This window comes from Trachypithecus francoisi, unplaced genomic scaffold, assembly GCF_009764315.1.
Source record: "Trachypithecus francoisi isolate TF-2019V2 unplaced genomic scaffold, Tfra_2.0 Contig00444, whole genome shotgun sequence".
Lineage (NCBI taxonomy): Eukaryota > Metazoa > Chordata > Mammalia > Primates > Cercopithecidae > Trachypithecus > Trachypithecus francoisi.
This window is the reverse complement of record NW_022680650.1, coordinates 33,141-61,100: the sequence shown is the minus strand read 5'-3', so window position 1 is coordinate 61,100 and position 27,960 is coordinate 33,141. Positions and strand designations below refer to the sequence as shown.

The 27,960-nt window shown below is 40.4% G+C and overlaps 1 protein-coding gene across 1 annotated transcript in view; it reads left to right on the top strand.

Annotated features, from left to right (window-relative positions):
* Window positions 1-22,964, top strand: part of LOC117084135 (probable C-mannosyltransferase DPY19L1) — a 49,650-nt gene extending 26,686 nt beyond the window's left edge. The window contains 7 exon segments of the mRNA XM_033212542.1: window positions 1,636-1,685; window positions 4,590-4,614; window positions 5,634-5,753; window positions 7,205-7,379; window positions 8,144-8,243; window positions 15,953-16,078; window positions 22,703-22,964. Coding sequence (XP_033068433.1) covers window positions 1,636-1,685; window positions 4,590-4,614; window positions 5,634-5,753; window positions 7,205-7,379; window positions 8,144-8,243; window positions 15,953-16,078; window positions 22,703-22,859 — 753 coding nt within the window. The 3' untranslated portion in view covers window positions 22,860-22,964.
* Window positions 22,965-27,960: the final 4,996 nt, after the last annotated feature.

The window sequence follows — 27,960 nt, the reverse complement described above, 5'->3', positions numbered from 1 at the left end:
TGCGTGTGTAAATTATTACTGGCTTCTACCTTTAATGTAATATTTCCCTAAAATATTGAATATATACCTTTCTAAGTGATTTGTGCAGTGTGCAGTAACTCCTGTGTTTATTATTAATCAGAAAGAAAAAAACGGAGTATTTGCAATGTGTTGATGAACTAGATAAAATGTTTAGGTCCCCAACTTGGCTTTGATAATAAAATTCTAAGCCCAGATATAAATAAGGTCAAAGGAAGTGTGATTTTCCCTTTCTTTTTTTCTTTCAAGAATTGTGCACTCTGTAACCAAATGTGTCTTAAGAGAATGAGTAGAAGTTAATCTGTGATGGAAAAAGAAATGACAGACCTTAAAAGTTTCCTGATCTGTAGCCAGTGATTTCTGTGTTAACACAATTTCATTTATTTGTAGACTATTCTGTATGATAACAATTGTTCATATTATGTATTTGTACTCTGCTTTGTATGGAACATTTTCACCTAAGTATTTAAATTGGTTATTCGACAGCCCTGTCGGGTAGACAAATGTTATCCCCATTTTAACATACGGAACTGAAAGATCAAAGATGTTGTTAGGAGCCTCACATCATGTCCACTTAAAATCTAGGGAAGAGTGAGACTCGGGCTCTGCACCTTCCCTGTCATAGGGCTACATGTGGTATTCAGCTGTGTACTCCAACAGCACTTTTCATCTCTAATCAGTTAATAGTCAGTTCCTGCTGTGCGCCAGGCTTTGTGTGTGCTTTGCACTTTTATACACTTTATGTGGATGTGCACCTACTGGGTACTCAAAAAATACTAAGCATTGGCCATCCAGAACATATGCAAAAGACAGGATCCTGAGTGGTGAAAGATGATGAAAACCATTAGCTAGGCTGTTTCGTTTAAAGAAGAAAAGATTCAGATGGAAAGCGGATAATTATTTTGAAATGTGTTAAAAGCCTGCCCCTTGAAAATAAGGTTACACACAATCTGGCTCCTTAGGATCATGGCCAATTCCAGGCAGTAGGACTTTTGACCAGAACTGATCTCGACTAATAAGGAAAGTGTTATAGATTCAAGCAGCAGCTGAGTAGTTCTTCTAAGGGCTGGATTACAACCTGTCAGCAGTGTTTTAGAGAATATTTACTGGAGATAGGATTTTAGATTAGATGACCTCCTGTTATTGCTAAGTATGAAAGCACAGTGACTGTGTTTTGAATGCTTCTAGCGGTGATTATCAACCTTTGAGCCAACTCTCCAGTTTTCTGTGTGTACTGTTAAGGAGAGGTGTTGCCAACAATGTTGGCATGGTGGAAGTAGCACTGAATGTGAATTTGAAGCCAGAAGATCTGGTTTCAAGACTGCAGTGCTTCTTAGTAGTTGTCTGCCTACAGGGCAATCGTTTAATCCATCTGAGCTTGTTGCTCATTTACAAAATGAGGATGATATCATCTACCCAACAGGGCTATTGAATATTAGCTTTGATCAGATACTACACAAATATAAGATTATGTTGTTGTGATTATTATTTTCTGAGTTCTCTCTTATCTCTATACTTATATTTTCATTAGAAGTTTTACAGTTTAGAAGATACTTTAGTTAAAATATTGTTTTTCCCAACACAGCCTTTTTAAAGTGTTTCAAAATCTGTTTACAGGTTATTAGTGATATGTGGGGTGTCTTAGCTAAACAACAGACACATGCAAGGTAAATATGCTATGAAGAATTTTATTACCTCCTCTGTTCATTTATTAAATAGATATTTACAGTGTATTAATTTTATACTTACATGTTGTGTACCTAATATTTGATAATATATATTTTTTTGTGGTCCATTCCCTTCTTGGCATTTCTTCTTATTTCCTATCTGTGTAGAACACAGCACATCACTTATTCATCCTTCAGATGTCATCCAGTACAATCTGACAGTAGCCCTGCACATAATCTACACTCGAAGGACACAGTTTTGTACTTCAGTTCAGCAGGGAAAGTAAATTATTATGTGAGTGATTTTAGGGCCAGTGGACTGCCTTTTGGGAAATGAGCAGGGAAATATAAAACTGGATTCATACTTCTCACTTTTCACAGAAAATAAATTTCAGATGAAGCAGAGAATTAGGTATAGGAAAAAAATAAAACCCCAAAATTAACCAAGAGAGTATGTTTATAATCTGAGAGTTAGAGAGGCCGATAGCATCATTTTTGTTCAACAGTTTATATACAGTGCCTGCAAGATAGTAAAAAATAGTAGTTGAATGAGTATTTACATATGACTAATGAACACGAAAAGGTAGTCTTGATCCTGTGGTAAAGACATTCAGGTTAAAGTGAAGACCTTTTCGCTTCTCGTATTTCTAAAAATTAATAGTATAGCCAATGCTTGCCAGAGTGGGAGGTGGTGGATGGGAGGGAAGTTTGGCAGTACACAGTAAAACATATGGTGGCCCTGTCCTTCAGCCCTGCAGTTCCACCAGTGCAAGTCTACCCTCTAGAGATGCTCACAGAAATACAGAGATGATGGGGAGAAATGCCTTTGATAGTACTGTGTGTAATGTGAGAAATGGAAACATCCAAAATATCTCCTATGATCCAATCATAGAGTGGAATGTTAGGCCATCTTTATGGAAATAGGTCCAGTATACATTATTGAATTTTTAAAATTGCCAGTGTGTGTGTGTGTGTGTATAGGATAATTATACTTCTGTTTAAAATTTGGAGATTTTTGTGTGTTTGTGCATAGAAGTGATCTGGAAAGATAAATCCTGTTATTAAGAGTGTGGGATTGGAGGATGGAGTGAAGGTAGTTTTAACTCTGCTTTTATTCTTTTGTGGGATTTTTGGAGGACAAGGATTGTTCAGTGTATGTATCTATATGTGTGTGTGTGTGTGTGTGTTGTGTGTGTGTGTGTATATATATATATATTTTTTTTTTTTTTTGAGACAGATCCTCGCTGTGTTGCACCGGCTGGAGGAGTGCAGTGGCACAATCTCGGCTCACCGCAACCTCCGCCTCCCGGGTTCAGGCGATTCATCTGCCTCAGCCTCCTGAATAGCTAGGTGACCACCACCACGCCTGGCTAATTTTTGTATTTTTAGTAGAGACGGGATTTCACCATATTGGCCAGGCTGGTCTTGAACTCCTGACCTCGTGACCTGCCTGTCTTAGCTTCCCAAAGTTCTGGGATTATAGGCATGACCCTATATTTTATAATTTGAATATACACACCCTTATTCCCTCACCTCCAAGTCTCTGCCAACATAATGATAAATTATTGCACATACTCCTGAGAGAATCCTTTTTCTCATTTAGAAACAATTTGCTGTAACTATGCCCTTGTTTATACCTGTAACATTTGAGTGGAGGACTGAGGGGGAGAGAAAAGGTTCTGGTTTACAATGCCAAAATTTTTCTTCATTTGAGGTGCAATTATTTTTGAAGAGCTGAGGAAGAAGCTACGAAGTGTCAGCTCTAGTATGCAGCTCTGGAAGAGGAAGGCAGAACTTTTCACAGAAACACAGCTGTCCCTTCAGGAATAACTTACCTATAGAAATAATGACAGGGAACCATTGAGTTTCATGGGGTTTTCAGTTCAAATAGGATCAGAGCTCTTTTTTGGAAGAGGAGTGGCATGTTGACATTTTATTTTGCATAACTACGAAAGCCCGTGTAAAAAGGGGAAGAGTAGGACATAAATTTTAACTATCAAAGACATGAATACCAATATTCTCTTTACTCAAAGACCCAGGAAGTAAAGTGGGATAGAGGCAGCATGATGTAGTAAAAAGTATATTGGTTCTGAAGTCAGTCCGAATATAGTCCTGGCTGCTACTTAGTAGCTCTGTGACTTCCTTTCCTCAGCTGTAAATTGGGGTAATAAATGGTTGTAGGATTAGAGTGAATGGAATGTACTAAGCATATTAACATTGTAAGTACTCAACAAATGGTAACGGATAGTTTTTACTTGGTGTGAAAAAAGAATAAAGAAAGAACTGTTTCATCTCCTTCACTACCCCCTTATGTGTCCTGAGTTTGCTAATATATCAGTCTTTTTGAGGCCAGAGTCTCAAATTAGATTATATGCTACCTGGATTAGCAGTTTATTGAATGTTGAGCTCTAAGTGCCAGGTCTTACTCTGGGTCTTGGGAACATATCAGTGCTTAAGAAAGAGAAGGTGTGTGTTGTCAACTCACACATTCCCGTCTCTGACCCAGACTTCTCCCTTGAACTCAGATTTACACATATAATCACTTATTTGTCATCTGTGCTTGGTTGCCTAGTGAAAATCTCGAAGATTTTTTTCATTCCATGCTTTTCTGGGGTATCACTAGTGAGGGAGCTGGGACAGCACAGTGTGCCTTTGTTGTCCTAATAAATACCCATCTAGTCAAATAGTTAGGATATAACACAACATTATCATTCTTCATTAACTTTCTTAAAAGAGTATAGCACTAGTTTTGGCATGTGACTTTTAGTTATTTTGATTTGCCTCTATGTGTCCTGAGAGAATGTTACAGAAGTTGTAAAACTCCTATTTGCAAGCTGAAATGCAAATATATGAAGTAAGTGCTTCAATAATGAATTGATAGAAATACATTGTTTTCTGTTCCAGAAAACACCAGTTTGATCATGGAGAGGTAAAGACTTAATATCACTATAATTTTACTTATCTTAAAGTTGCATGCATTTGTACTTTCCTTTCTAGTTCCAGTTTCTAACTTGGTTGGCAATTGTCAGCAATCATCTTGCAGATACCCTGGCATTTTTTTTTTTTTTTTGAGATGGAGTCTTGCTCATCGCCCAGGCTGGAGTGCAGTGACGTGATCTCGGCTCACTGCAAGCTCTGCCTCTCGGGTTCACACCATTCTCCTGTCTCAGCCTCCCAAGTAGCTGGGACTACAGGCGCCCGCCACAGCACCCGGCTAATTTTTTGTATTTTTAGCTGAGACGGGGTTTCACCGTGTTAGCCAGGATGGTCTCGATCTCCTGACCTCGTGTCCGCTCGTCTTGGCCTCCCAAAGTGCTGGGATTACAGGCATGAGCCACTGTGCCCGGCCTCGAGGTATGTGTTTTTTGTGAGAATGCTACATGCAGATTCACTGACCATTCATTTGTTAAAATTAACTAGGAAACTCATTTGTTCTGCTCTGACAGTTGATTTCTGGAGCCCATTTAGACATACATATGAGATGTCTGTTGCACAATTGGAAATCACTTTCCTCTCTGCTCACCTTGCTGGAGGCCTCAGAGATGTGGTTGGTTACTGCTCCCATCTCCTGGTGGTCCAGTCTGGTTTTAAGGGCAGTTCCAAAATGGAGCCCTCAAATCTTGAGGCAGCAGTCATTTCTTTTACCACTGTCTTTTCTTGGTCTGATGGTAGCATCAAGGTAGATTCAAAAATGTGGGCTTTATTAACCACAGGTTTGACTCTGAGAATCACAGAAGCACTTGCCTTAATGACTTTATAATTTTAGCCTTCCACTAAAATGGAACAGTTTGAAAGTGAATTTTAAGAATTGATTTAGAAATTTCAGAAACCTAAGTAGTAGTCCTTTTTGTTACTAAGGAGAACATACCCCTTTCTACATATTGCCAGCTTAGTATTCTTAAACTTCACTAACAGTAGGAGTAAAAAATATTTTCTTCTTTCTTTCAGCTGGTTTATCATGCATTGCAATTGTTAGCATATACAGCCCTTGGTATTTTAATTATGAGACTAAAATTCTTCTTGACACCACACATGTGTGTTATGGCAGCACTGATCTGCTCAAGACAGGTAACATGTTATGTTGGAGTATAGCTACTATAATAATTTTAGCCTTTATTTTTGAGCCCTAAAATAATGAATTACAAAGTCTTTTAAGTGATTATAGTTAAAGCTCTTCATGGTTTTGTACTTATCTTTCTTAAAGGGTAAGGGCCAAAGCTGATCATTTTCTATCTTTCTGAAGACTTTAAAATAGTTGTTGGTGTACAACAAACACTGATTTAGTACAGACTGAGTTCATGGGTGATTACTGCAGGTGCTGATAGAAAGCAAAGCTTAATTGTACAAATAGTAACTTTTTTTTTTGTTTTGGCATTCATATCGCAAAGAATTCTAACAATTTCAAGTTATAAGTGCTTGAAAATTATATGGTATTTTTTTGTATCAAACTTAAACTTTTTTTTTTCATTTGGTACACATTTGTATGTACATTCTTGACTTGTGCTTTTTAAAATTTAGTTTAAGCCTTCCTTGGTGGTTTGCTGCTAATTTTTCCTGGATAACTGCCTCCTTGATCTGTATTCATAGATTTATGCTTCTTCATAGTGTCACCTTTCCATCAGTCAACCAGCCTACGTACAACAGCAGCACCTCCCTTAAACGTAGCAGATAGTCACTAAGCACCTACACTGTGCACTCTGGGGATGGAGGATAGAGTAGAGGACAGAAAAGTCAAAAGCCAGTGTTTATAAGCCCTCAAAAACTTGAAATCTAGCTCTGTAGACATGTAGAGAAAGATCAAGAGAACAAAGTGTTGTTAAGGAGTGTGGACTATTTAAATGTGGAAAAAAGTAGCCAGCCTCGAGGTTCCCAAGCAGAATGTTGATTCTGTTAGAAAGGCACTACTTTCCTCCTTTCTGACCCCTTTAGGCTGGCACAGGAGAGGAGGCTGGTTGGAAGCCTTTAATTTTGAGTCTTTATCCCACAGCATGACTGATGATATAGGTTGGTGCAAAAGTAATTGCAGGTTTTGTCAAAATAGCAAAACACGCAATTACTTTTGCAGCAACCTAATGGAAAGTGTCACTAGGGCAGGTTTTGCAAATGTGGGGTTCCTGCTGGTCACACAGGACCTTGCATTCAGAAGGACCCTGAACTTGGTTGAATATTTGCTGCTGCTGTTTTGAACGTCTTAGTAATTTTTTAACAGGAGACCCCACATTTTTGTTTTGCACTGGGCCTTGTAAATTGCGTTGGTGGTTGTGGCTTTACTTGAATCTGGGAGTAGAGAAAGCAGGTTGAGAAAAGAGCTTCCTACATTGTGTTCCACTTATATGAGGCTGATGGTAGAATTCTTTTGATCCCAAAGATTATTATTTTGGGGCTTTTTCTTTAGAATAATTAATCCCTTTTTTGGGACTCCAGCAGAGGCCACATTCTTCTCTGGGAAGAAGTTTTGCATAACAGATGCATACTACTTTATACTAACAATTACCAATGTATTCTTACTTTGGTTTCAGCTATTTGGATGGCTCTTTTGCAAAGTACATCCTGGTGCTGTTGTTTTTGCTATATTAGCAGCAATGTCAATACAAGGTTCAGCAAATCTGCAAACCCAGTGGAATATTGTAGGGGAGTTCAGCAATTTGCCACAAGAAGAACTTATAGAGTGGATCAAATATAGTACTAAACCAGGTAAAAAAAAAAAAGCCATATTTTTTAGCTGTTTTTCCCACAATTTTGTATACCACTGCAAACTCTTAAACCCTAGTTACTTCCACTGATCTTACTCTTTCTAAGCAATGTTGCGTTTAGAATATCTAAAACAAAGGAAATATCAATCCTGTTTAAATGGTTTTCTGGGGAAATGTTATACGTATGTTCTTAGTAATTTATTGTGCCGTTTTTTATAGATTTTAATTTTTTCAAAATTTATTCACAGTCATAAATGCCACATTTAAAATAATTTTTACTGTGCTTATTTTCTTAATGAATTTTTAATATTAGTCCTTCACATTCCTTCTTGAAATAAACTCCTAGAATGTGTTATTTTACTCGTGTGGAAAGGGAGTCTTTGTTGTCATCTGAGTGTCAAATTTTTGAATGCTAAATCATCTTCTAGAATTTCTTGTTACTATAAAGCTTTCGTAGTCCATTTGATACTTCTTTTCTAGATTCAGGAAAGATTTCTAAGATTTTTTTCTTGAAAGAAAGAAAGAAATCTTTAATAATGAGATGATGAAGCTCTATTTTGCAAGGAAAATAGTTTACCCAGACCTGGCTGCCAACTGCTACTTTATCAGCCATCTGACTTCATTCTAGTTCTGCCATTGAATCTTGAAGTCATGAACCTGCTGGGCCTCCACTCTGTTACCTGTGAAATAATTGATTTAAACTTGAAGGAGACCCCTTCTCACCCTTACTGAGTGTCTTCCTGAGACCTTCCTCTTGCTTTCCAGATGCAGTGTTTGCGGGTGCCATGCCCACGATGGCAAGTGTTAAGCTCTCTGCACTTCGGCCCATTGTGAATCATCCACATTATGAAGACGCAGGCTTGAGGTCAGTGCACAGTCTTGCATCATCAAAACAAACCTTCGATGCAAACAGACAGTGAGTGGAGGACGCCAGCAAAGGAATGAGGAATGTTCCAAAAGGATATGATGAACTGAGGCTTATCGAATCGGGGAGCAGAAGGCTGAAATAAGACTGCTAAGCTCTAAACAAATCCGTTAAGGCTTCACAGGGCAGGAAAGCAACAACATTGGGGGCCATCTTCTCTACCAGGCAGAAAAAAGAAGTCATACGATAGCACTTTCCCACAGGTTAACAGGGCTCTAAAATGTCTAAGTTCTTTTCATCCTGTAACTCCCTGAAGAGTTTAGCTTAGGGTGTTTATTAAGGTTTTCTCATAGGTGATTTTTCTTGAGTTTGGAGAAATGATTTGAAATAGAATCCCATTCAAAGAGGAGTTTATTCTGGTTTTCACCAGTATAGACTGTTAGAATGATCTTGGGTGTTTTCTTTTTTTTTAGATTTTTTTGAGACTTTAGAATATAATTTAGAGACGTGTGGTCTAAATTATCTTTTTTTTAATTTAATTTTTCATGCAGTTTCTAAGGCAGGTGAAGCTATTCATTTTCTAAGTAATTAGGTGAATCTTTTTTTTTTTTTAGTAGCTCAGTTATTATTCTTTTTTTTTGTTATGATTGTACTTTAAGTTCTAGGATACATGTGCATAACGTGCAGGTTTGCTACATATATATACTTGTGCCATGTTGGTGTGCTGCACCCATCAACTCGTCATTTACATCAGGTATAACTCCCAATGCAATCCCTCTCCCCTCTCCCCTCCCCATGATACGCCCCGGTGTGTGATGTTCCCCTTCCTGGGTCCAAGGGTTCTCATTGTTCAGTTCCCACCTATGAGTGAGAACATGCGGTGTTTGGTTTTCTGTTCTTGCGATAGTTTGCTGAGAATGATGGTTTCCAGCTGCATCCATGTCCCTACAAAGGACGCAAACTGATCCTTTTTTATGGCTGCATAGTGTTCCATGGTGTTCATGTACCACATTTTCTTAATCCAGTCTGTCACTGATGGACATTTGGGTTGATTCTAAGTCTTTGCTATTGTGAATAGTGCCGCAATAAACATACGTGTTCATGTGTCTTTATAGCAGCATGATTTATAATCCTCTGGGTATATACCCAGTAGTGGGATGGCTGGGTCATATGGTACGTCTAGTTCTAGATCCTTGAGGAATCGCCATACTGTTTTCCATAATGGTTGAACTAGTTTACAATCCCACCAACAGTGTAAAAGTGTTCCTATTTCTCCACATCCTCTCCAGCACCTGTTGTTTCCTGACTTTTGAATGATTGCCATTCTAACTGGTGTGAGATGGTATCTCATTGTGGTTTTGATTTGCATTTCTCTGATGGCGAGTGATGATGAGCATTTTTTCATGTGTCTGTTGGCTGTATGAATGTCTTCTTTTGAGAAATGTCTGTTCATATCCTTTGCCCACTTTTTGATGGGGTTTTTTTTTTTTTTCTTGTAAATTTGTTTGACTTCTTTGTAGGTTCTGAATATTAGCCCTTTGTCAGATGAGTAGATTGCAAAAATTTTCTCCCATTCTGTAGGTTGCCTGTTCACTCTGATGGTAGTTTCTTTTGCTGTGCAGAAGCTCTTCAGTTTAATTAGATACCATTTGTCAATTTTGGCATTTGTTGCCGTTGCTTTTGGTGTTTTAGACATGAAGTCCTTGCCCATGCCTATGTCCTGAATGGTATTACCTAGGTTTTCTTCTAGGGTTTTTATGGTATTAGGTCTAACATTTAAGTCTCTAATCCATCTTGAATTAATTTTCGTATAAGGAGTAAGGAGAGGATCCAGTTTTAGCTTTCTACTTATGGCTAGCCAATTTTCCCAGCACCATTTATTAAACAGGGAATCATTTCCCCATTTCTTGTTTTTCTCAAGTTTGTCAAAGATCAGATGGCTGTAGATGTGTGGTATTATTTCTGAGGACTCTGTTCTATTCCATTGGTCTATATCTCTGTTTTGGTACCAGTACCATGCTGTTTTGGTTACTGTAGCCTTGTAGTATAGTTTGAAGTCAGGTAGCGTGATGCCTCCAGCTTTGTTCTTTTGACTTCGGATTGTCTTGGCAATGCGGCTCTTTTTTGGTTCCATATGAACTTTAAAGCAATTTTTTCCAATTCTGTGAAGAAAGTCATTGGTAGCTTGATGGGGATGGCATTGAATCTATAAATTACCTTGGGCAGTATGGCCATTTTCACGATACTGATTCTTCCTGTCCATGAACATGGTATGCTCTTCCATTTGTTTGTGTCCTCTTTTATTTCGCTGAGCAGTGGTTTGTAGTTCTCCTTGAAGAGGTCCTTTACATCCCTTATAAGTTGGATTCCTAGGTATTTTATTCTCTTTGAAGCAATTGTGAATGGAAGTTCATTCATGATTTGGCTTTCTGTTTGTCTGTTACTGGTATATAAGAATGCTTGTGACTTTTGCACATTAATTTTGTATCCTGAGACTTTGCTGAAGTTTCTTATCAGCTTAAGGAGATTTGGGGCTGAGACAATGGGGTTTTCTAAATATACAATCATGTCATCTGCAAACAGGGACAATTTGACTTCTTCTTTTCCTAACTGAATACCCTTGATTTCTTTCTCTTGCCTGATTGCCCTAGCGAGAACTTCCAACACTATGTTGAATAGGAGTGGTGAGAGAGGGCATCCCTGTCTTGTGCCAGTTTTCAAAGGTAATTTTTCTAGTTTTTGCCCATTCAGTATGATATTGGCTGTGGGTTTGTCATAAATAGCTCTTATTATTTTGAGATATGTTCCATGAATACCGAATTTATTGAGCGTTTTTAGCATGAACGGCTGTTGAATTTTATCAAAGGCCTTTTCTGCATCTATTGAGATAATCATGTGGTTTTTGTCTTTCGTTCTGTTTATATGCTGGATTACATTTATTGATTTGCGTATGTTGAACCAGCCTTGCATCCCAGGGATGTAGCCCACTTGATCATGGTGGATAAGCTTTTTGATGTGCTGCTGGATCCGGTTTGCCAGTATTTTATTGAGGATTTTTGCATCGATGTTCATCAGGGATATTGGTCTAAAATTCTCTTTTTTTGTTGTGTCTCTGCCAGGCTTTGGTGTCAAGATGATGTTGGCCTCATAAAATGAGTTAGGGAGGATTCCCTCTTTTTCTATTGATTGGAATAGTTTCAGAAGGAATGGTACCAACTCCTCCTTGTACCTCTCGTAGAATTCAGCTGTGAATCCATCTGGTCCTGGACTTTTTTTGGTTGGTAGGCTATTAATTATTACCTCAATTTCAGAGCCTGCTATTGGTCTATTCAGGGATTCAGCTTCTTCCTGGTTTAGTCTTAGGAGAGTGTCAGTGTCCAGGAAATTATCCATTTCTTCTAGATTTTCTAGTTGATTTGTGTAGAGGTGTTTATAGTATTCTCTGATGTTAGTTTGTATTTCTGTGGGGTCGGTGGTGATATCCCCTTTATCATTTTTTATTGCATCTATTTGATTCTTCTCTCTTTTCTTCTTTATTAGTCTTGCTAGCGGTCTATCAATTTTGTTAATCTTTACAAAAAACCAACTCCTGGATTCATTGATTTTTTGGAGGGTTTTTTGTGTCTCTATCTCCTTCAGTTCTGCTCTGATCTTAGTTATTTCTTGCCTTCTGCTAGCTTTTGAATGTGTTTGCTCTTGCTTCTCTAGTTCTTTTAATTGTGATGTTAGAGTGTCAATTTTAGATCTTTCCAGCTTTCTCTTGTGGGCATTTAGTGCTATAAATTTCCCTCTACACACTGCTGTAAATGTGTCCCAGAAATTCTGGTATGTTGTATCTTTGTTCTCATTGGTTTCAAAGAACGTCTTTATTTCTGCCTTCATTTTGTTATGTACCCAGTAGTCATTCAGGAGCAGGTTATTCAGTTTCCATGTAGTTGAGCAATTTTGATTGAGTTTCTTAGTCCTGAGTTCTAGTTTGTTTGCACTGTGGTCTGAGAGACAGTTCGTTAAAATTTCTGTTCTTGTACATTTGCTGAGGAGTGCTTTACTTCCAATTATGTGGTCAATTTTGGAATAAGTGTGATGTGGTGCTGAGAAGAATGTATATTCTGTTGATTTGGGGTGGAAAGTTCTGTAGATGTCTATTAGGTCTGCTTGCTGCAGAGCTGAGTTCAAGTCCTGGATATCCTTGTTAACTTTCTGTCTCGTTGATCTGTCTAATGTTGACAGTGGGGTTTTGAAGTCTCCCATTATATCGTATGGGAGTCTAAGTCTCTTTGTAAGTCTCGAAGGACTTGCTTTATGAATCTGGGTGCTCCTGTATTGGGTGCATATATATTTAGGAGAGTTAGCTCTTCCTGCTGAATTGATCCCTTTACCATTATGTAATGGCCTTCTTTGTCTCTGTTGATCCTTGATGGTTTAAAGTCTGTTTTATCAGAGACTAGGATTGCAACACCTGCCTTTTTTTGTTCTCCATTTGCTTGGTAGATCTTCCTCCGTCCCTTTATTTTGAGCCTATGTATGTCTCTGCATGGGAGATGGGTCTCCTGAATACAGCAAACTGATGGGTCCTGACTCTTTATCCAGTTTGCCAGTCTGTGTCTTTTAATTGGAACATTTAGTCCACTTACATTTAAAGTTAATGTTGTTATGTGTGAACTTGATTCTGCCATTATGATATTAACTGGTTATTTTGCTTGTTAGTTCATGCAGTTTCTTCCTAGCCTCGATGGTCTTTACATTTTGGCATGTTTTTGCAATGGCTGGTACCGGTTGTTCCTTTCCATGTTTAGTGCTTCCTTCAGGGTCTCTTGTAAGGCAGGCCTGGTGGTGACAAAATCTCTAAGCATTTGCTTGTCTGTAAAGGATTTTATTTCTCCTTCACTGATGAAACTTAGTTTGGCTGGATATGAAATTCTGGGTTTAAAATTCTTTTCTTTAAGAACGTTGAATATTGGCCCCCACTCTCTTCTGGCTTGTAGAGTTTCTGCCGAGAGATCTGCTGTTAGTCTGATGGGCTTCCCTTTGTGGGTAACCCGACCTTTTTCTCTGGCTGCCCTTAAGATTTTTTCCTTCATTTCAACTTTGATGAATCTGGCAATTATGTGTCTTGGAGTTGCTCTTCTGGAGGAGTATCTTTGTGGCGTTCTCTGTGTTTCCTGAATTTGAATGTTGGCCTGCCCTACTAGGTTGGGGAAGTTCTCCTGGATGATATCCTGAAGAGTGTTTTCCAACTTGGTTCCATTTTCCCCCTCACTTTCAGGCACTCCAGTCAGACATAGATTTGATCTTTTTACATAATCCCATACTTCTTGCAGGCTTTGTTCATTTCTTTTTCTTCTTTTTTCTTTAGATTTCTTTTCTCGCTTCATTTCATGCATTTGATCCTCAATCGCTGATACTCTTTCTTCCAGTTGATCGAGTCGGTTACTGAAGCTTGTGCATTTCTCACGTATTTCTCGTGTCATGGTTTTCATCTCTGTCAGTTCGTTTATGGCCTTCTGTGCATTAATTATTCTAGTTATGAATTCTTCCACTCTTTTGTCAAGATTTTTAGTTTCTTTGCGCTGGGTACGTAATTCCTCCTTTAGCTCTGAGAAGTTTGATGGACTGAAGCCTTCTTCTCTCATTTCGTCAAAGTCATTCTCCGTCCAACTTTGATCCATTGCTGGTGATGAGCTGCGTTCCTTTGCAGGGGGAGATGCGCTCTTATTTTTTGAATTTCCAGCTTTTCTGCCCTGCTTTTTCCCCATCTCTATGGTTTTATCTGCCTCTAGTCTTTGATGATGGTGACGTATTGATGGGGTTTTGGTGTGGGTGTCCTTCCTGTTTGTTAGTTTTCCTTCTAATTGTCAGGACCCTCAGCCGTAGGTCTGTTGGAGATTGGTTGAGGTCCACTCCCGACCCTGTTTGCCTGGGTGTCAGCAGCAGAGGTTGCAGAAGATAGAATATTGCTGAACAGCGAGTGTACCTGTCTGATTCTTGCTTTGGAAGCTTCTTCTCAGGGGTGTACTCCACCGTGTGAGGTGTGGGGTGTTGGTCTGCCCCTAGTGGGGGATGTCTCCCAGTTAGGCTACTCAGGGGTCAGGGACCCACTTGAGCAGGCAGTCTGTCCCTTCTCAGATCTCAACCTCCATGTTAGGAGATCCACTGCTCTCTTCAAAGCTATCAGACAGAGTCGTTTGCATCTGCAGAGGTTTCTACTGCTTTGTTGTTGTTGTTGTTGTTGTTGTTGTTTAGCTGTGCCCTGTCCCCAGAGGTGGAGTCTACAGAGACAGGCAGGGCTCCTTGAGCTGCTCTGAGCTCCACCCAGTTCGAGCTTCCCAGTGGCTTTGTTTACGTACTTAAGCCTCAGCAATGGCGGGCGGCCCTCCCCCAGCCTCGCTGCTGCCTTGCAGGTAGATCGCAGACTGCTGTGCTAGCAATGAGGGAGGCTCCATGGGCGGGCGTGGGACCCTCCCGGCCAGGTGTGGGATATAATCTCCTGGTGTGCCCGTTTGCTAAGACCCTTGGTACAGCGCAGTATTGGGGTGGGAGTTACCCGATTTTCCAGGTGTTGTGTGTCTCAGTTCCCCTGGCTAGGAAAAGGGATTCCCTTCTCCCTTGCGCTTCCCAGGTGAGGCGATGCCTCGCCCTGCTTCAGCTCTCGCTGGTCAGGCTGCAGCAGCTGACCAGCACCAATTGTCCAGCACTCCTTAGTGAGATGAACCCAGTACCTCAGTTGAAAATGCAGAAATCACCTGTCTCCTGTGTCACTCGCGCTGGGAGCTGGAGACTGGAGCTGTTCCTATTCGGCCATCTTGCTCCACCCTCCTGATTAGGTGAATCGTATTAGCATCTTCTTTTGCATGACAATAGCATGTACATTTACAAATAAGCTTTTTCATTGAAAAATCAATCTCATCAAGCTAATTTACAGACAAAATTTTGTTAAGTAAGTTTAGTTTTTCTTTTTTTTTTTTTTTTTTTTTTTTTTGAGACGGAGTCTCGCGCTGTCACCCAGGCTGGAGTGCAGTGGCCGGATCTCAGCTCACTGCAAGCTCCGCCTCCCGGGTTCATGCCATTCTCCTGCCTCAGCCTCCCGAGTAGCTGGGACTACAGGCGCCGCCACCTCGCCCGGCTAGTTTTTTGTAGTTTTTAGTAGAGACGGGGTTTCACCGTGTTAGTCAGGATGGTCTCGATCTCCTGACCTCGTGATCCGCCCGTCTCGGCCTCCCAAAGTGCTAGGATTACAGGCTTGAGCCACCGCGCCCGGCCTGTAAGTTTAGTTTTTCTTAAATCTAGAAATTAAATGAAGAAGTATTTAATGTGAATTACTGTTGATGTCGAAGTTGGTACTGTTGCAGCTTCAGAGTAGTCCTGTAGTTGTGTTTGCTGTAGTTCATCCCTGTTCACACACAGGGTACCTCGCTCTTACATATGATGGAGTAGTGAAGAATTTAAGACAAATAAATAGGTGAACAAACACAAAGATGACCAAGTTTGGAAATGTAGGGGTGCGTTAAAGGTGACCCTCATCTCCCACGACTTGTCCTCTTTCTGCTTTTGACCTCACTGATGTCATTAGCCAGAACTTCCATGGGGAATTTCCTCCTGACTGGATTCCTCTTCATCGTCATCTAGTCTAATTCAGTGCTTTCTTCCAAATGTGTTGATTATATCGTTTTAATCTTGAAAATTTTGTGCCCAATTATTCTTCTTTAAAGAGCCAGAACGAAAATAGTATACTCAATGTATAGTCGGAAAGCAGCTGAAGAAGTGAAGCGAGAACTGATAAAGTTAAAAGTGAACTATTACATTCTAGAAGAGTCATGGTGTGTAAGAAGATCCAAGTGAGTATCAACACAGTTAACATTTTATAATCAGAAGACACGAAGGTTAATTCAAGCACATGGCAAATACTTTGCTGTTGACGGGGGTGTGTATATAACATAAAGTATACGTGGAAAAAACTTTTTTTTTAAACAGGCTCTCACTCTGTCGCCCAGGCTGGAGTGCACTCGCATGATCTGGGCTCACTGCAGCCTCTGCCTAATTTTTGTATTTTTAGTGGAGATGGGGTTTTGCCGTGTTGGCCAGGCTGGTCTCAAACTCCTGGCCTCAAGTGCTACTCCTGCCTTGGCCTCCTAAAGTGCTGGGACTATAGGCGTGAGCCACCATGCCTGGCCTGAAAAAAACCTTTTAGATAGTGATTTGGAGACTTTCTTTTTTAGTCTTTATAAATTTTTTTTTAAATAATGATTTGTATGTGTATACTACCTTAAAGAGATTTTTATTGGCACTAGTTGATAATCTCCCAAATTGTTCATATTTGCTTTTGATGTTTAAAAAAAAAAATTCTATTTAAAATTGGATGTATTTTATTTCAAAAGACTTCCAGGGTCTGAAACCAAGTAATAGGGAGTCTCTTTTGGTGAAGTCAGGCAGCTGAGCACCAGGGGCCTCATTATCCGTACTGGGTCTCTGTGCTACACCATGTCCTGTGGATGGATGGGATACTCTGTCGGCATCAACTCAGAATGAAACTTTTCTTTCCTGGTGTTTCACATCTTATTTGAATGGGAAAATAACTTTACTGCAACCCACATTCTCTTGGGTTTATAGTTTTTAAAAGTTTCTATTTCCACAGAGATGTTTACTAAGCTGAGTATAGCTGCAAGTGACAGTAAGATCTTCAAAGCAGATATGAGTCTAAAGCTATCTAGAAATGTGGCACATAAGTGACGGGACAGCAGGTGACAGTAGCCTGCTTTTAAAGTACCAAAACATTCACTTCATGAAGGGCACAGTATAGGAAGAATTTTATCAGAAATAAACACTATTTTGTGGAATAATAATATTTTTTAAATTCTTACTACTCTGTAACTAAACAAAAGTGTTCAAGAGATTGTTATATTTGTGGCTTGATCATACTTGCCCACCACATATTTCAATGACACATATGGTATTAAGACAACATTGTTAAATACTGAGTAGTGAGTGAAAAATAGTTCTGTGACATAGTATTTACAGCTTTGCTCACAAGGAAACTAAAATAATTGATTATAGAATGATTTTCCTATGAATGTGTGCTACGTGGTTTGAATTCAGTCAGGATTTATAGAAAATGTTATTTTGTAATAATTCAGAAAATGGTTTAATCGTTTGTGAATATATATGAAATTCACATACTCACCTTTTACATTGTTATATAAATTTAGGACAGAAAAGTTCTAAGCATCTTATGACGATCTTATCAGGAAATTATATGAAATGAATGGTAGGCTGACATTTGCAATAGGAAGAACTCAGTTCTTAGCATAGCTTTCTACCAGAATTGGGATCTTCTTTATTTCTGTGGGTTTCACTCTCTTGAAACAACTGTAAGTTGCTGGAACATAAAAATAATTTTCATAACCTTTTTTCTCCAAGCTAACAATGAGCCTTGATGCGAGAGTTCATTTTTCCCTAGACCACCGCGTAGAGCCTGAATATGTGAAAGTTGCAGAGGCTTTGTGATGTAGAGTGTTGGGAGAGCTCCCTGGATTTGCATAGCTCTAACAGTGTCATATTCGGGTTCATGCTGTTTGCAGAGTAGGCAGAGCACTGTTTTACCCACACAAGAAGGGATACGAAGGCAAATTCAGGAAGTATGGCAATAAACTTTGCACACTAAACAAAATAGCAGACATTGAACTGACTTCAGGTCACTTATGAGCACTCAGACTGAGAGGTGGGGTGCAGAAGAGGGGGTGCTGGATTTCCCCGTCTGGACCTTGACTTGCCATTTATTGTGTCTGTCACAGCAGGAGTTGAGTGGGAGGAAGTTACGAAAGTGACTCTCTCATCTGTTTTCCCACTCATCAAAACAACACTCTCCATCTAGTACAAGATCTAAGCCAGGCTGATGATGCACTGGCAGGAAACCTCGGACAGGGCCACTCTGCTTCAACCTTGACACAAAACAGAAGCTGTGCTTTCTGTCCCGACAGGGAAGCAAATGGGGAGTTCAGATAGGAGGGGAAAGTGAAGAATGACTAATATTTACCTAGTGTTTACATTTAGAGTAGGAAGTGTCTTGACAAAGCTTTCTGCCAGGTTTGGGACCTTCCTTATCTCCTTGGCCTTCACTCTCCATTTCAGTTGTGATCAGCCTGAAACCCCTGTAGACTGCTGGGACATGAAAGTCTGTCGGAATGGGGGAAGCAGATGGGGAACTCAGATAGGGGAGGAAGGGAAAGAGGGATCAATATTCATCTAGTGCTTAATCTGTGCCTGGCAGTTGGTGAGCACTATGTTTAAATGATCTCATTTACAAGTGGCTTAATTGTATAGCTTGATTATTCCTTAAATATTTGACACTGTGTTTATATTTAAACACTGAAATATATTTGCATGCAAGTTGTAGATTAGTTTTTAATTAACTACAGTTCTGTTTTCTTTTACTCCAATAATAGAGTTGACATAAAATACATGTATTTAGAAGGAAATTATTCACATTTTCACCAATGCTATTTGCAGATGGCTGGCCTGGGGAAACTTTGGGAAACTCAGATGAGGACTAAGTAGTGTTGCACAAGGCACCCAGAGCTCCTCAAGACAGCTGTTTGCCCTCTCTTTTTCCTAAAAGCTGTTGAACTCAGGAAAACTGTGGGTCGTTCTCTAGTTTCTGTGTGTCTCACTCTCTGCCACCATGGGCCCTCAGTGTTGTAACAGTTCAGCCTTGACGTGTATGAGAAAAAAGGTAGGAAACCCATGTCCAGCCATATGATCATAGGTGTTCCATGTCAGCAGAAACCAGTGTCAGCAAGGGGGTGCAAAAAGTGTGCACTTGAACCCTCTTCATGGGACCTCGCATTGGCAAAACATTTCTAGGGGATAGTTTGATGAAGGGAAGGTAAGAAAACATTGTGCAGTCCTTTGGCAGAGTGATCATGCTGCCTCTGGAGCACGGGTCCCCAAGCCCCCGGCCATGGACCAGTGCTGGGCTGTGGCCTGTTAGGAACCCAGCCCCACAGCAGGACGTGAGTGCAGGGGGAGTGAGCATTACAGCCTGAGCTCCGGCTCCTGTCAGATCAGTGGCAGCATTCGATTCTCATAGGAGCACGAACCCTATTGAGAACTGCACATGCCAGGGATCTAAGGCACATGCTCCTTGTGAGAATCTAATGCCTGATGATCTGAGGTGAAACAGTTTCATCCCAAAACCATCGCCCCCACTCTCCAGTTCATGGAAAAATTGTCTTGCACTAAACCAGTCCCTGGTGCCAAAAAGGTTGGGGACCATTGCTCTAGAGGTTTAGCTTGTAGAAGGGAGCTTGGTACAAGACTGCTTGTAGCTGCATTGCTTTATAATGGCAAGATGGGAAACAAAGTATCTGTCTGTAAAGAACTGGTTAATACATATGAGAACTAGCAGTTTTTAGAACAATAGAGTAGGTCTTTATGCACTGAGATGGAAAAATAGTGCCACATTTTATTGTTCAGTAGAGTCCCAGAATAATTCCATTTTTGTAAAAACAACTCAAGAGCATCTGTCAGGGTTTTCCAGAGGGACAGAACTAATAGGATAGATGTATATATGAAAGGGAGTTGATGAAGGAGTACTGACACACAATCACAAGGTGAGGCCCCACAATAGGCCATCTGCAAGCTGAGGAACAAGGAAGCCAGTCAGAGTCCCAAAACCTCAAAAGTAGGAGAGCTGACAGTGCAGCCTTCAATCTGTGGCTGAAGGCCCAAGGTCCCCTGGCAAACCACTGGTGTAGACCCAAGAGTCCAGAAACTGAAGAACTTGGAGTCCGACATTCAAGGGCAGGAAGCATCCAGCCAGGAGAAAGATGGAGGCCAGAAGACTCAGCCAGTCTAGTCCTTTCACATTCTTTTGCCTGCTTTTATTCTAGCTTGCTGGCAGCTGATTAGATGGTACCCACACAGATTGAGGGCGGGTTGCCCTCTCCCAGTCCACTGACTCAAATGTTAATCTCCCTTGGCAACACCCTCACAGACACACCCAGAAATAATACTTTGCCTCCTTCAATCCAAATCAAGTTGACACTCAATACTGACCATCATGGTATCTATGTATATAATGATATCCGTGTCTGTATATGTGTCTGACATTGGATAACAAAAGATCCAGTAGACGCCAAATATTGTATGTTCTCACTTATAAGTGGGAACTAAGCTACCAGGATGCGAAGCATAAGAATGCCATGGACTGTGGGGACTCGGGGGAAGCAAGGGGTGGGGTGAGGGATAAAAGACTACACATTGGGTACACTTGACACTGCTCTGGTGATGGGTGCACCAAAATCTCAGTAACTGCTGCTGAAGAACTTATCCATGTCACCAAAAACCACCTGTTTCGCAAAAGCTATTGAAATAATTTTTTTAAAAAAAGGTCCAGCAGGATATATGCTGGATTGTTTATAGAAGTCACCTCTGAGAAGTGCTATTGGAGATGATGGTGACTTTCACTTCTTAAAATGTATGTAGGTCTATATTTTAATACTTCTATAATGACTGATTACTTCTAAATTAAAGATGTTATTTAAAAAGGGAAAATGATGTACACCCAGGTACAGTGTTTGCCTCATGGTGGAGAGTGAGGGAGGGACTGCTACTAAACCTAAGAGGGACTTGTTGGGAATTTTTTTTCTCTTACTTAAAAATAAAAAAAAGGGGGGGAAGCAATTATGACAAAACTTGAGCAGTTGTCAATTCTCTCTAATTTTCCAATATATTTTTCTGTTTTTTAAAATTCCTCGGCTGGGCGCGGTGGCTCAAGCCTGTAATCCCAGCACTTTGGGAGGCCGAGACGGGCGGATCACGAGGACAGGAGATCGAGACCATCCTGGCTAACATGGTGAAACCCCGTCTCTACTAAAAACTACAAAAAACTAGCCGGGCGAGGTGGCGGCGCCTGTAGTCCCAGCTACCCGGGAGGCTGAGGCAGGAGAATGGTGTGAACCCGGGAAGCGGAGCTTGCAGTGAGCTGAGATCCGGCCACAGCACTCCAGCCTGGGTGACAGAGCAAGACTCCGTCTCAAAAAAAAAAAAAAAAAAAAAAAAAAATTCCTCAAAAGGTAGATAGCAGTATCCAACAGTTATATCTATAAAACTGTTATTGATTTAAAATAAATGGTACTGTTATTTTGAAGGACTTATTTAGGCAAATGTCATATGATGCCAATTTTACTTATTCTGTTCTTTATAAAGATATATTGCTTTTGAGATTTAATTATGTGTTTAAGATGTATGCTCAACACTACCAGAATTTCTTTAAATTGATTCATTCTAGAATATCCACTGTCGAGTTTAAGATGGTTTGACCTACTGATTTTTTGACTTTGTGACAGTGTTAAGGCTGTATGCATTCAGTAGAAAGCATACTTCAAATACCCATACAACCATCTGTTTTTCAGTTTCAGTACAGCATTCAGTAAATTACATGAGATATTCAACATTTCGTCATAAAATAGCATTTGCATTAGATGATTTTGTTCAGCTGTCAGCTAATGCAAATGTTCCTAGCATGTTTCAGGTGAGCTCGGCTAAGCTGTGATGCTGGGTGGATTAGGTGTATTAAATGCATTTCAACTTATAATGGGTGTATTGGAACGTACCCCATTCTAAGTTGAGGAGTATCTGTACAATTAATGCAGCTTCCCTGTGAACTAAGCATATTTGTTCATTATAATTTTTTAAATCAATATAACTTTTTTCTGTGTGCTGGGCATGGCGCTAGATACCTGATCTCTCATAATCCTCACAACAAACCTATGTCATGAGTGTTTATTTCCTCATTTTACAAATGTGAAAACTAAGACCAAGGGCAGCTACCTGCCCAGAACCACATTCTTGGTAAGTAGCTGTGGCAGAGTTTAACTGAGGTGTCTCTTTCCCCAACACCTGGATATATGTATCTGCAGGTCTGTTTCTTTCCTTACAGTCACCTTTGCTGCATTCACCTTGTCCTAAAGTGAGTCATGGCAGCTTATAAAAACTTAAAATAGCGGCCGGGCGCGGTGGCTCAAGCCTGTAATCCCAGCACTTTGGGAGGCCAAGATGGGCGGATCACGAGGTCAGGAGATCGAGACCATCCTGGCTAACACGGTGAAACCCCGTCTCTACTAAAAAATACAAAAAAACTAGCCGGGCGAGGTGGCGGGCGCCTGTAGTCCCAGCTACTCCGGAGGCTGAGGCAGGAGAATAGCGTGAACCCGGGAGGCGGAGCTTGCAGTGAGCTGAGATCCGGCCACTGCACTCCAGCCTGGGCGACAGAGCAAGACTCCGCCTCAAAAAAAAAATAAATAAATAAAATAAAATAAAATAGCTATATGACAGGATTGTTTAAAAACTAAAGTAATTTAAGTGGAGAAAAGGAAATGAGGTCAGGAATATAAGAAGTGCCCTGCTTTATCTGCAGTTATATAATGCACATTGATTTTTAATGTGTACATTCATTTTTCTAGGCCTGGTTGCAGTATGCCTGAAATTTGGGATGTAGAAGATCCTGCCAATGCTGGGAAAACTCCCTTATGTAACCTCTTAGTGAAGGATTCCAAACCTCACTTCACCACTGTATTCCAGAACAGTGTTTACAAAGTCCTAGAAGTTGTAAAAGAATGACTGCTACATGAACTGCTGCCTATGGAGAACTACATCAGTAATGGTTTAATGTTTTGCTAAGTCATGTGTTGTTCATATCCCAAAAACGTTTGTAGGTAACTGTTTTCAAATAGAAAATGTTTTATTTGGTCAATTTGAATGTCATTTTAATTATAAAAATGACTTTTACCTTCATCAATTGGTTACCGTTTCAATGCACCCTTTAAATTTGCTGTGCAAATAGTATATGCTTGTACTTGACTTTGATATTTGTGCTAAGGTGAGCAAAGCTACCTGTATAAAGAAAACACAATGGGTTGAGATAAGGGTGACATGAAAATACAGGACAATTCTGACTATGTAGGGGCTGATTTTATAGTGTAAGAACTTTTAATGCTTCTTTTTTTCTGCCTCTCGCTGTTGTCTTTTGGACATTTCAGTGATTATTGTAAGTTCTTCAGTCACGTCAGCCCCTGTCATCAGCTTGAGTTACAGTAGATGGGGCAGACTTGGAATGTTTGCTGTGTAGAACTGTCTGTCTGTTTTCCTTCCTTGTGCTCTTTTTGTTCTCTGTTCTCTTGTTAATGAAGCTTTTCCTGACCATTATTAATCCAAACTCTTGGACCTTGTGGTTAGGAAATTCCCTTAACTTCCAGCCATGTGGCATTACCATGTCTCTCTCTCTCTCTCTTGCTCTCTCTCTTCTCCTCCTCCCCACATTTTCTGTCAAATAAGTACTGTTTACTCATTTAGTTGCTTATCAGGTATTTGGTTTTAAAAAAATTAATGGTAATTGTATTTTTCTCATTTTTTAGCATTATTCAAATGTTTATATTTTAATATCTTGAAACCACTTTAAAATTTTTTCATGTTTACTTACAGTTTTAAGAAAAACTAGGCCGGGCGCGGTGGCTCAAGCCTGTAATCCCAGCACTTTGGGAGGCCGAGACGGGCGGATCACGAGGTCAGGAGATCGAGACCATCCTGGCTAACACGGTGAAACCCCGTCTCTACTAAAAAATACAAAAAACTAGCCGGGCAAGGTGGCGGGCGCCTGTAGTCCCAGCTACTCGGGAGGCTGAGGCAGGAGAATGGCGTAAACCCGGGAGGCGGAGCTTGCAGTGAGCTGAGATCCGGCCACTGCACTCCAGCCCGGGCGACAGAGCAAGACTCCGTCTCAAAAAAAAAAAAAAAAAAAAAAAAAGAAAAACTATTTTGAACAACCCCAAATATAGTGCATCTAGAAACTAATGTATATTAGAGTAGACATCATTTATAGTGGAACAGTAGACTGTAGTACATGGTAATTTTTCTTTTACTATTAAGATACAACAAAACATGACTAATTTTGCTGTCAAAAAGGTAAAGAATAATAATAAATGGAGTTTTTATATTTTACTTTTAAGATTGCCTGTCTTTAATAAGACAAAGCCTTAAGCTTTATGTTACAATTTTGGTTCTAAAAACCATCGTTTCAGTATGAGGAATGTGTCATGCGCGTCCGTGTGAAGAGACCACCAAACAGGCGTTGTGTGAGCAATAAAGCTTTTTAATCACCTGGGTGCAGGCGGGCTGAGTCTGAAAAGAGAGTCAGCAAAGGGAGATAAGGGTGGGGCCGTTTTATAGCATTTGGGTAGGTAAAGGAAAATTACAGTCGAAGGGGGGTTGTTCTCTGGCCGGCAGGAGTGAGGGTCGCAAGGTGCTCAGTGGGGGAGCTTTTTGAGCCACGCTGAACCAGGAAAAGGAATTTCACAAGATAATATCATCGCTTAAGGCAAGGACCGGCCATTTTCACTTCTTTTGTGGTGGAATGTCCTCGGTTAAGGTGAGGCAGTGCATTTGCACTTCTTTTTTTTTTTTTTTTTTTGAGACGGAGTCTTGCTCTGCCACCCAGGCTGGAGTGCAGTGGCCGGATCTCAGCTCACTGCAAGCTCCGCCTCCCGGGTTTACGCCATTCTCCTGCCTCAGCCTCCCGAGTAGCTGGGACTACAGGCGCCCGCCTCGTCGCCCGGCTAGTTTTTTGTATTTTTAAGTAGAGACAGGGTTTCACCGTATTAGCCAGGATGGTCTCGATCTCCTGACCTCGTGATCCGCCCGTCTCGGCCTCCCAAAGTGCTGGGATTACAGGCTTGAGCCACCGCGCCCGGCCATGTATTTGCACTTCTTTTGTGATTCTTCAGTTACTTCAGGCCATCTGGGCGTATATGTGCAAGTCACAGGGGATGCGATGGCTTGGCTTGGGCTCAGAGGCCTGACAGAATGAGTATATTTTGTCTTCCTCTTTAGTTTTTTTCTTTCTATTTATTTTTATTTTGAAAAATTTCTACACCTTCTTTGAATTCCTTGTATGAATTTTTGTTTCTTAAAAGTTAATTTGTGTGAAATGAGATTCTTCAGAACAATGACATCTCATAGCTCTGAGAAAAGGTTTTAGGCTTTTAAATTCTAAGCAAACTGTGACTATGGCCGACTACACATTTAATTATCCAGCTTCTCTTTCTTAACCACAGGCAGATTAACCTCATTGTGGATTGTCCTTGAGACCTTAGTCCTCAGGGATGGTTTCTGGTGCCCACTCCTGGAAGCCACTGTTCCCTTTCTACATTCTTACCAGAGCCCAAGGTCAGGCCTGGTCTCTGGAAAGCAGCAGCTTGCCGACCTGAGTCAGCTGCAAAGCCTGAGGAGTGTGCCCTCCGAGAAGCACCGCCCCCAGCCCTGCCGAGAGCCCAGAGTCGCAGCTCCCAGGGATGCTCCTTCCCTGGGAGTGGCCCAGGAGAGGGACTCTGGCAGTGTTCTTCAGATTTGTGGCCACTGTTTCTCATTTGCTGGTTGACTGTTTTTATTTCTTAGGCTTTTGCTAGTTTTAGAAAATAGGGAAGCAGCCCATGATTTGTGAATTAAAAGCAACATTTGAGCGATGATGCACAACAGTCCAGGAAAAGGGGCAGTGGACACTTGAGGCTGAGGATGGGAGTCGACATGGGTCGGGAGAGGGAGGTGCGCTCTGCTTATCTGTGATTGTTGCTCACCTGAGTGTGGCTGATTGTATACATCCAGCAGTTACAACTTTTAAAAATTTTACAGTTATTTTATATTTTTCTCACCCCCAGTCATTTCCTTCCAAATAAGTTCACATGTAATAAGTAGAAATACTGTATAGGACAAAAGCATTAAAAATACTATTATAACTGCTTCATTTGCTGGGAACCATTAAAAGTAGTGTAAATTAGCTTTTTCCACAAGGATCCTTTGTAGCAGTGTTTATGAATGTAACTCCCAGAAAAATGTGGCTATATATTAGGGGAGCCAGTTTGGAGCAGAGGCCTGAAGGTCCCTGCTATGCAGCCGTGGCCACAGCTCACAGCACCAGTGCTGTGGAGCACCCGCACCTTTGATGGCAATGCAGGGTGGTAGCAGGCTCCATAGGCGTGACAAAACAGTATTAAAGCTCAGCGTTTTGCATACTTTTAGCATTTAAAAAGATTTTTGCTTTAGTGTGAGGAAGGTAAGGATGGGCAAAGAGGCGATCAAAATAGCTATCGCTATGACATTTTCGAAAACAAAGTGGGACTGTATTTCTTTGAAAAGATAAGCCTCTAAAAATGCTTAGCAAAAAAAGTATAATGTTAAAATAGGCAGTGATATTAATGAGAAAATGAAAATATGTGTCAGGAATAAAGTGATATTGCATAGGAGTATTGTATTTTTATGAATTTTATGCCAGTTGTTTACATATACTATATATGTTAAATAAAAAAATCATTAAAAATGAAGGAAGTGTTTTTCTTGGTTGTTATTTTCATTTCCACCTTGATTGTGATCAACTTCGGCCTCATTTTGTAGTCAAACAGCCATGAACTGGTTTGAGTCAGATGGCAGTCCTGAGAAGAGAGGGGGAGGGATCATTGGTCTTGTTGGTAGTGGTAGGTACTGAGATTATCCAAACTTTTCCTGTGTTTATGGTAGAGTCACTTACATTCCTTTATCCTTTTCATTAAGGGACACAGTAATTCAAACTATATATTGGAAATAATTAAAGAGTTGCTAAAAGTTGCCTTAATGTATTTTAAAAAATACATTGGTATCAACATTTTCTAAATTGTAGTTCAGTGTTTTTACTTAATACAAATATCAACTTCTTGGCTCATTCTCTGTGTAGGTAAGACATTTCAGCTCTGTTCATTCCTGTGTAATTAATTTCTTAACACAATGACACCTTGATTCTGACATATTTGGGGAATGAGGTGTTCTAATACAGTGGTTCTCAAAATTAGCAGGCATCAGCAGCACCTGGAAGGCCTGTAAATTGCTGGGCCCCATCACAGGGGTTTCTGATTCAGTTGGCCTATGGTGGGGCCCAGAACTTGGATTTCTTAACAGTTCTCAAGTGGTGTCGATGCTGTTCGTCCAGGGACCATACTTGAGAGCCTCTGCTCTAATGGATGGGAACAGACTGGCTGGATGACTGGCCTCCAGGGGGCGCTCCATTCCTGACAGCACATCCCCAGAGCTGGTTGATGGACAATCTACCAGCAGCTGAATTTTACCACGTGCCTTTGCCTGTTAGGGGGCGCTGCTTCAATGAAACTTGCAAGGAGCAAAGAACAGATTAGATAATTTTTAATCGGAGCACTAATATGAGTTATAGATCATCTACATATTTTGAAGCTGCAAACTGCACCTTCTTTTCAGTTCAGAGATGAAAAGGGAGTGAAAATCCTTGATATAGAACTTCCTTTTGTAGGATTACTTTGTCTAGAAGATAATAGATAAATTCAGTGATGTGTGGGGATTGCAAAAATTCATTTTCCACTTTATTACTTTTGTTTTGGCACCAGAAATCCGAATCTTCTTCCTTTATTAGAGGTCAGCCAATAATCAGCGCTAGGTCACAGATCGCTTGCTTCTCTCTTCTTCCTCCTTTTTCTCCTGCTCCCAACTAGAACTTTCTAATTTGAATCAATAAAATTGTCCTCAATGCAGAAAAAGAGGAGCTACTTTTAAACTTCATTACTTCCTGAATTGGTCTTTATTTCACAGCATTGTGTCAGGACAAATACATTTTACATTAGAAGTTGAAAAGGATATTAAGGTATAAAAAGGTCTTGAAAACTTCCCTTTT